Source organism: Cariama cristata, unplaced genomic scaffold, assembly GCF_000690535.1.
Source record: "Cariama cristata isolate BGI_N322 unplaced genomic scaffold, ASM69053v1 scaffold337, whole genome shotgun sequence".
In the NCBI taxonomy this organism is placed as follows: domain Eukaryota; kingdom Metazoa; phylum Chordata; class Aves; order Cariamiformes; family Cariamidae; genus Cariama; species Cariama cristata.
This window is the reverse complement of record NW_009626880.1, coordinates 1-10,050: the sequence shown is the minus strand read 5'-3', so window position 1 is coordinate 10,050 and position 10,050 is coordinate 1. Positions and strand designations below refer to the sequence as shown.

The 10,050-nt window shown below is 35.0% G+C and overlaps 1 protein-coding gene across 1 annotated transcript in view; it reads right to left on the bottom strand.

The window, feature by feature from the left end:
* Nucleotides 1–7,915, bottom strand: part of CENPP (centromere protein P) — a 147,612-nt gene extending 139,697 nt beyond the window's left edge. Inside the window, exons 1-4 of the mRNA XM_009704200.1 lie at nt 7,760–7,915; nt 6,744–6,901; nt 6,322–6,410; nt 1,982–2,070 (exon numbers count right to left, since the gene is read on the bottom strand). Coding sequence (XP_009702502.1) covers nt 1,982–2,070; nt 6,322–6,410; nt 6,744–6,901; nt 7,760–7,896 — 473 coding nt within the window. The 5' untranslated portion in view covers nt 7,897–7,915. The remainder of the gene's footprint in view (nt 1–1,981; nt 2,071–6,321; nt 6,411–6,743; nt 6,902–7,759) is intronic.
* Between the last annotated feature and the right edge of the window lie 2,135 nt (nt 7,916–10,050).

The window sequence follows — 10,050 nt, the reverse complement described above, 5'->3', positions numbered from 1 at the left end:
ATGCCGAGTTTCTAACTCTGGAGCTCTTAAAGACCCTTTTCTGTCATGCACTATGAAAAATGAAGCCAAAAAAATTAGAAAGCTGAGGAGGAAAAAAATCCAGGCTAGAAGAGAAAACAGAACAGAGCCAGACAATGGGTTTGGCAAGACTGGGCCAAGGAGGCAAAAGAAAGAAATAGAAACTGGTAGCGAGGCTGAAAAGAACTAAAATACAGAGGGAGACCAGATTTAGCTGGTCAAGAATGGAGGGAAAGGGAGGGAAGAGCTAGGAATCAAGATTCTAGGAGCAGCTGGTAGACTGAAGAATAAAAGGCTAGTTGGGAAAAGCCTAAAACTGGACATGAAAAGAGGGGATTAGGACTTAGAGCAAGAAACAAGAACTACCTTAACAAGGGAAATGAGAAAATGAGCCATAAAGGGAGACCACATGACCAGATTAAGTCAATCTAACAGTAGGTTGCTGTCAAAACAGACATTGTCAACATCAGCCCCACTCTGGCCAGTATTTACTTCCTTTGATCAGCAACAAACACTGTGACATTGCAGGACATGTCAAATAGAAAAAAAAAACCACAACATGTAAAGGGCTTGAGCAGGGGCAAGGTTGGGTTCCTCCCAGCCCCCGACCCACAATTACTTTTTCAACCAAATTACTGTGTTGATCCTATTTGCCATGTGGCTTTAAAAGTATATACACTGACACAGGGGCAACTGATGGTACATGCAAATACAAGCTAAGGAGAAAGAACTGCTTGCTTTGTTGACAGCAAAGCCTTATTTCATCTTACATCATTCATGAAAGCTAATGTTTACTTATGAATACTGGTGTAATGTGGAAAAAGACCAGGGTAATGAAGAGACAGGGACAAGACAGCAGTATTCAAGCCAGGATGAAATAAAGTCTGCCACTACTTCAACACATTCGTTTCCAGTATAACTATTAAGTTCCAAGACACTTCTGCTGTCAGAAAACACTCATGAAAAACCCAAGGTAATTTCCTCTTCTAAATTCTGCTTCTTGAGAGAAGTTAACTACTATTCTCAGTTAAATCATTAGCTTTAGTAGATTTGTATGGAAATTCCAAAGCCTCTAAATGAAAAATTCAGCTTTCAGTACAGACTAATTAAGCCTGAGGTAACTCAATAAACCTTTCTTTTCACCCATCCATTTGCCTTCTCTCTCCAAGTCTAAAAAATAATATAAAAGAAATCACATAAAGAACAGGAGTAAGACAACTAGCCAATAATAATTAATAAATAACAGATTTATTCTCAGAATAGTTTGTAGCAGATTTCACAGTGGAATACCACAAGTACTTTGATCGTTATTTATCCTGTGTATCACAAGAGGTTGATATCCTCCAGAAAATAATCAAAAAGTAGCATTCATTCATATGCTTAAGTATTAGTATGTACATTCTCTTAAGCCATTGCACAAATAGACTATTCCAGGTTTTTAAACTATATTCTATTGTTTTTAAAATATCAGTGAAAGAAATCCTGATGCAAAGAAAAGAAATGAAATGGTAAGCAGAGAATTAGAAACAGGCAAGTACTGGAGAGTGGTTCTGGATGTGCACTTTAGCCATTACTCACCCACATCGCACATCTGCAACTCACATACACACCTGAGTAACAGTTAGCATGTTGATTGCATAAACTAAAATGCAAGAGCTGAGATTACCTTGTTATATATTTCTCTGAATCAAACAAATTCAAACAGTTAAAACACATTATAATCCAAAAACTGTTTCTGTTTAACATGAGTTCATAATGGTCCTTTCAGGCCTTAAAAATTATATGCATTTCATCTTCTGTCCAGAAGGATAGACAAGGGATTGGAAGTGTTTAGGTTGGGCTAGCATTACATTTCCAAAGAAAGAAACTGACTGCCAGCAATTTGCATGAAAACTCAGTATTGCATTTAGTATCATACATACCCAATATAGTAGTTTTCCTTAATCAAAAAACTCCACCTTACCTTGACACAAATTTGCTGACATCCAAATCTTCTCCAGATTCCATTATAATGCTGAGATCAGTAATAACAGCAGACACATTCTTTTTGTTCTAGATCGGAGAAGTAACAACACAATATTATAGAAATTTCTCTACTGATGAGAAAAAAAATTATCTATTTGCATATAAAATAGACAAAAATATAGGCAAATGCTGCTAAGTACCATAATCCTTAAAACGGCATTTCTTAAAAATACAGCTTATATGTATGGACATTTTCTTTCATTTCAACAGTATCAGTATTATCCACACAACAAGACTTTTGGAATACCTAAACTGGTCAGCATACAGAACACATATGTATAAAGGACAACTTATAAATAAGAGGTTCTTCTACTTCCTTTCATGTCACTTCTACTTCTTTACAATTCTTGTCATTTTCCACCACAACCTCTAGCTGCCACTTATACCAGAAAATTCAAATATAAGGTTTCATCTGAAAACCATAATAATGCTACCAAGTTAAAAAAAAGTTCCTGGTAGTTTTCCTATTTTTTTTATTTTGATGCCTATAGTCTTGCCTCAGATTCTCATCCCTTTTTACAATAACAACTGTTACTTTAGGATATGTATACAATAACAGAAATATAATGTTTCCAAAATAAAATACAACCACCTACAAAGGAAAAGAGAAAAGAAGTTCATATGGTAGAAATGAAGCCTCAAAAGAACTTAATTTTTTTTCTACACATTCTTAAACACACCAGAGTAATAGGTTAGATAACAGTGAATGAAAAAGTTTAAAATCATGGCTTGAAGACCATAACAAATGCTTCACTTTATCTTAGAGACTTCATACTTTATTTTTCTTATACTCAGTGACTACAAGCAAATGGGAATGGAAACGCAGAAAAAACTAAACAGACAAGCTGGAGTCAAATGCAAACATATCACAGCAATCCCTGGTACTGGTTGGACAGAAGTACCACTAACATGCCATCACTAAAGATGGAAAAAGCAAACCAAGACACTAAAGTTTAGTGGATTGAGTAAATAATACGAGGAAAAATAATTCTATATTTAGAGCAAATGGTTCAACACATGCATGGGGTTGTAGAGAAGCTGCCAGCAGTGAAGCTAACATGCTACTCGCTAAAGAAACTGTTTTTTAATAAGTGAGTTACTAACATATGCCAAGATGCCATCTTGGGGTCAAATAAAAAGATTTAAAAGGAAAGCTCTTGAGAAGAAAGCAACTCTTATTTGAATGACTGTTTTCTTAAGAGGATTAGACTTATTTTGGTAGATTTTCAAGCCAATTGTACATGTCCTCTCAATATCTAAGGACAGTAAGAAGGGAAAATAAATAAATCAAACAATGCTTTTACATTAACTTGTTTTCTTCATCCACAGTTTGACCTCTGTAAGCATCCACCTACGCACAATGGTGAACAGACGCGAGCTTCTTTGCTTGCACTCTAAGCTGGCAAAACACTACTGAGCTTGGGAATATAAACTGTATGTCAGTCTGATGCTGTGCCAAAACTAAAGAACCAGCTAAGATGTAGAATATGTCAGGCACTAAGCAACCAATACTACAGTAATATAGACAGAATCTCAATCATTCAAAACGAGCCAGAGTGAACTCAGATCTGTCTACCCTTTGTTGTACAATTGTATCCTGGAATACAGCTTTTAACATGAATGACATTTAACAGTTTGTTTAAGATCAAATTAGAGATAATTACAAGAACAATTTGTTACTATGTATTAACAGGTTTGATTTAAGGTACTATGGAGCTGAGTTAACTGTATTGTAACTTAACTACTAGATTAAATAGCTAGAGCCAACAGTGTGAAAAAAATTCTTTACCTTCTGCTTCATACCAATGTATTTGTCACCTACTAAGCATTTCCCAAAACCAGCTGTCATCTTTTATTTCTCAAGATCGGTGAAACTAGTTACAACTTTACATTATCTTGCCCGTACAACATAGAGGTTATTTTGAATACAACTGCCAACGCCGTATCTTAGAAAACAGGCTTCTCCATTTTCATAGGCAAGAAGCTGGAGGCATATAAAAGTTAAAGCTAAGCTTCCAGGTCTTAGTCTGGCCTGAAGTGACAACTTCCAAGAGCTGTGGATGCAGATTGCTGCATCCACAGAGGATCTACTGACTTCACTGGAGGATTATCTGCACAGTGTATGAAGTCTGTGGCAAAACCTAGATAACATGCCACTACTTTTACACTACAGAAACAGCAAACTAGAAAGAGGCAAAGTGTCTGAATGAAACTGTTAACAATTTTATTACAAAGAAATAGAAGAGAGTAATTTTTAAATCATATAAATTACAAAATTGTATATCTTAAAAATACAATCCTTAAGCTTGGATTTTTGAACTACTAAATTCTCAAAAAGTATTTGATTTAAACAGTTCTAACAAAATGAAAATAGAGCTGCACACAATGGTTGTATTTTACAACTCTAACCAAACGATTACATTATGATTTGTACAACAGCTAAAGCACATTAACATTTAAGTAAATGCAAAACCTTTAATAACACATAGTTTTTGTGACTATATATGAACTTGAATAAAGGAATAGAAGTTAGTCTGTACTTGAAACAGTAAGGGTACTTCTTGACTTGGGTATCTAACACCAAAAATAAAAAATGAAATCTGTACATTATGGCACAATTAAAAACTGTACTCTTCATTGGTGTCTGCTTAACTAATTTACTGTTTTCCACGACATGTCCACAACCCACACCATACAAATACATAAAATACTGGCAATTCAAAGTTTATTAACTTAAGGTAAATTGATACAATGTCCCCATTGCATATTAAATTGTAAGTTACAGGTGCCATGTACTTATTTAAAAAAAAACACGCAAAAAATTAACTCAAAATTATATTTTTTTCAACTGAAGTGGTTTTTAAAAAATATATGCACTTGGTATTCTATGCATCACTTACTCCAGTGTATTTAATCAGCACAGAAGTAGTACAAGTTTTAGGCATTACGTAGATAAATGCTGCCATCTAGTGCTGCAATAGATTTAAGACTCATCAATGCAGCTATAACTAACTGATCTGAGCTCCACTGACGCTAAAAGATGTCATCATTCTGCAGCAGCATACAGGTGAGAAATAAACATTAATCTAACCAAGTCGCATGATTGATGCAGGCTATTTCCATGCTCAAAGCTAAATGTAGTTTTATACAAGCAAGTGGTAAAACGATATTACTAGGACGGTAAGTTTCAAGTCATGCATGGACATAAGAGGTTGCAGAATAACCTCATTCAGCTGAAACTCAGTTTCAAATTATGTAATCCACATGTGACTATCTAAGTACTCATTTCCTAAATTCATAATATGGCTTTTCTTAAGATGAAGGAGGACACCTTTACATAGCAAGGCAGGTTTTAATACTATCAGGTCCAATCACATTCAATTTTAAAAAATACCTTCAAAGTTGAGCTTAAAATCATGTTTTCTTGAGAAGGAAATTTTCTGACGTCAAAAATATTATTATAAATTGGGGTAGCAGCTGTTTTTAACTGCTTGTCATTTCAAATTCTGTGTTAAGAATAGATTCTTAGGAAAGACCTTCCTTGCAAAAAATCTGTAATCATTAGTGTAGCTTCTGTGCAGTCCTGTAATGTAATGGCTAGTCACACTGGTCAAGCAAATAGAAATATAACCAAAGCAAAAAAAAACCCAAACCAATTGTTCAAGTTTGTAGTGTTCTAGTCTTCCCTCAGTTTCCTCAAGATATGTAAGGTCTGGAATTTTCCAGTCTCCAGAAGCAGCTATCTGACTATAGGAGAACATGTTGTGGGGGAGATCAGAGACAGCCGTGGGATGCAAGCCCCGTTGGGTCAGGATGAGATCCCAGCAGGTACGTGGCAGAGTCGGTGGAAATCAAGCGCTGCTCAGGGCTTTACTTCAGCGTTAGTCAGCAAAAGTGCCCTGGAGAGTGCATGTTTTGGGAAGGAAGGGTGATATGGACTTGGCAGTGTTAGGTTTACAGTTGGATCGATCTTAAAGGTCTTTTCCATCCTAAATGATTCTATGATAAGAATTTTGTGATTGAATGTTGAACCTGACCTTCAGAACTATTTTGCTTGAATGTGCATGGAATTCAAAAGTTGAGTTCAGTTGTTATAGAGTGAAAACAACCCACTGAGGCTTAGATTAAGAAGACTCAGATAATCAAAATGACAAAATACCAGTTGAAGGTTTCAGCCAGAAAAGGAAATATTGACATTTGTCCATTTGAGGTTTTGTTTGTTTGCTTGGTTGGGTTTTTTTGGTTGTGTTTTTTTTTTAACCACACATTGATCCTTACCTGCATTTCAAGAAGCTGGAATTCCAGTTGAAAAGACAAAGAGTGGCAATTCCCTGATAATCTGTGCTTCTGCACTGTTCTGTTTCTAGCTGTTATGAAATAAAGTTAACAAAACACTTGATTGTAATTCTATTCAACAATTATTGCATTTCTTCCATTACTCATTTAAAGTACCAACTGATATCATCCATCATATAAATAAAGAAGTCAAGTAAAACATATTAGAAAAACCCCAAACACTAACTTTGTGGTAGTCTTTCACTCTCCCACTAAGCAAAGTACTATATTTATTCAGAAACTATGTTGTCAATAAAGAAAATTCTATTGTATTTCAAAATAATTGTCTTGCTGCTAACATTGAATGCAATGAACTGAAACAGTATGCTCAGTATTGCACAAGTAAAGGACACAAAAATGCTTACTTTTTTCCACTGTTTTCCTGGAATGACTTGCGAATTGAATACCAGTAAATTTCATTAAAAATGAGAGATCTGTTTCTAGACTTTCAAGTTGAGCTTTCAGGCCTGATGGAAATTCACGTCCCTTAGATACTCCCTGAAATTCTCTTTGGAAAGATTTTCTAGAATTGAAAGAGAAAAAAAATAAAAATCAAACAGGGCAAAAGACCCAGACATAAGAACATGTTTTGTCACGTCAGTACAGCAATATCATTAAATAAAAGGCATTTCTAATGTAATCTGATGGTTTCAGAGGTCCGTTTTCAATGAGTCAAATTTCAGTTGGATCATATTACTAGGAACAGTAAACTATTCTATTTACATAAATACTTTATGTTCACTGCCAGGTAAACACAGCCTTTATTATAAGTCTTGAGATGTAAGTATCCATTTCAAGGAACAAACAACAAAAATGAGCTGTGATGTATTTAGTCATCTAAATGATTTATCTACAGTGTACATTTACCATAGAATATCAGTTACATATGGAAGTAAACAACCCTAACATGGCACTTCTTTAGCATATAACTAGTCACACCTGTACATGTCCCCAGTCCTCCTCTATCACCCCCCCCCCGGTCACTGCGCTCCACCTCTCCTCGCCCCCCCCCCCCCCCTCCAAGTAAACATCCACTGAGCTGTTTCACAGTGCATGATGGAAAACACGACCTTTGCAGCCAACAACTTTGCAAGGCCTGCACAGTAACATACTTGATATCATGCTCTGGCCTCTATGATTGCCTTTTAAAAAACAAACAAGCAAAAAAATCCTAAAAAACCCCACAAACTACCAACAGAAGGCAGTAAAAAGATATCAACTATTTATTATTTGTAATCTTTTACCGTATATAGACCATGTCCTAAACAAGACCAGAACTGTAAAAATAACATAAGGAAAGCCCTAACATAGAGGCAAAAGCTTATCCTAAACAATTTTGACAAAGAAACACTATTAATCCAACATGTGAAAAAAGGCGTACATTGGCATTAACATCTCCTTGTCCGAAAAAAAGGTGGCTTCTTGTTGGTTATCTTCATACTTTTCAGCCAATAGTTTAATTTCTTCTTCTAGTGACTGGATTTCATCTTCATAAACTTGACAAATGCTGTTGTCCATTTCTCAGAATCAATGTTACTAGATAAAACAAAACAAGTATATTTCTTAGGTAAAAAAAATAAATCTATTTTCAAAATAAATTATTTTTACCCAAGGAATTAATTTAAGAAATGAAATATAACATTAGGCAATTGTTTCTCCTACCCCTCTACTTAAAATGGGACAATTTACTACATTTTATGACTTCTGAAAACTGAAGAATTGGTATGCACAAGTTTTAAATATCCCAGGTAGCTTTGGCAAGTATAATCATTTATACTTCCATAAAGAATTATAGAGTGTCAAACACTCCTGTTTGCTACAGAAGATTAAACTAACATATAATCCTTGATCCTCAGCAACCAAACTTTACAGAAATTTTGTCATCAACTTGGAAACAGAATTAGGCTTGCAGTAAAACTGCTCTTAATATTACAGCACTCTGTCATCAATGTAACTCCTGCTTAAGCCCTAGAAAGACCACTTAGAAAGGCACTGGTCTGCAAGTAGACATTACAAGAGTAGAAAAGCTGCTTTTTCCATAATTCTGAACATAACAAAGCTTCCTAAGAAATGTGATAACCGACTCTGCTAAAAGCATGATGAACAGGAAAGATTCTGCCTCCAGTGAATACATAGATTATCAGCAATAGATAATCAGCAATAATGTGACAAAGAACAAATTTCTGACTTTACATAAAAGAACAAAGAAAAAAAAGAGTTTTCTCCAAAATAGATAACAACTTTGAAAAAATGTAGTTTTATTGCATTAGCTCCTCAAAGACTTAATTCAATGTAATTATTAAACCAATTTTAAGACACAGATCACTGCATAGCCTCCAAACACAGAAGTTAAATCAGGAATATAATGTAGTCAAAAGCTTTCTTTAAAAATCTTTTTAACTATTCATGGTTTCATCCAGAAGCATATCCAGGTGTTTTAAATTTGCTGTAACAGAACAAGCTGTTCTGCAGAAAAAAAGCAATCCTAATCAGAAACAGAAACTGAATCCAGCTTTGACAAATTCACCTAACGATCCACCTGATTAAATGAAGCACAGCTGTTCCTACTAACACAATAGCATACCCTGCCTTTCAAGTAAACAGCAGTAAAGAGACACAAAGAAACAACTGTTTCACAAATAATTCAAAATAAATAAACCTAAATTTTAAGGAAAAAAATCTGACATTCAGCCTGGACATAACACATTCAAAGGACTGTGAAGAATATTATGCAGCTCAATACCAATGTATTCATACCTTCAAGCAGCGTGGGGAGGAAATAATCTAGTTTTACGTGTGTTTTTAAACAATCCCTACTTTATTTGCAAGATCCACACTAACATGGTTCAATTGAAAGGGAGGAGGAGGAAATAGGATAGGATTTTGTTGGTTTATTTCATAAGAAACAGAATCTGAATAACACATATAAGAAAATACTATTCAAAACTTGTTTTGCATTAAAAACTTATTTAGTGAATAAAGAAAGCATATGCAATTAAAGAATCACTGAGATTGTACCTAGTTGTGACCGTCTCTGAAATTTTAAAGTAATCTTATGCAATGTATTGACAGCAAACAAGATCAGTGGGGACAAGAAATAGAAGTTCTCCAACTTTTAATGCATCCTGTTAAGTTTGGCTTTTTTTTTTTTTAAACTGAATACATTGGAGAAAGTTTTGGTCATAACAAAGAGCATACTGGGAAGAAAAAACACAACATTACAAGAGCCAGAACTTTACCCTAGGCTGTTACCTAATTTCTCTATTAACAGCTAGCTGTTTTGAAAACCGTAGCAGAACACGTGTACTTCTTACAGCTATTTTAACTCAAGTGACTTTGCTAGACTGCAGAAGACTCAAAGACTGGTTATGACTTCAAAGAGCATTATCCCGGAAGAAAATACCCGCACATACCTTTAAATAAATAAAATATAAATTTAATGACAAACAACCATTTCTCCTCATCCTAAGCGTACACACACGTGTATATATTCGTGCATTAATGGTAAATATTTCACACTTCTACCTACCTGCCCGTATACACCCCTAAGCCTTTGCTTTTATGCTGCCGCGAGAAGAGCTGGGAAGAGCATTCAAGAGGTTGCGAGAAACGAGCTGGTGGCGTTCTATGTTTCGTTGCTTTGCTTCTAGCCTTCAAATCTCACAAGGCAAT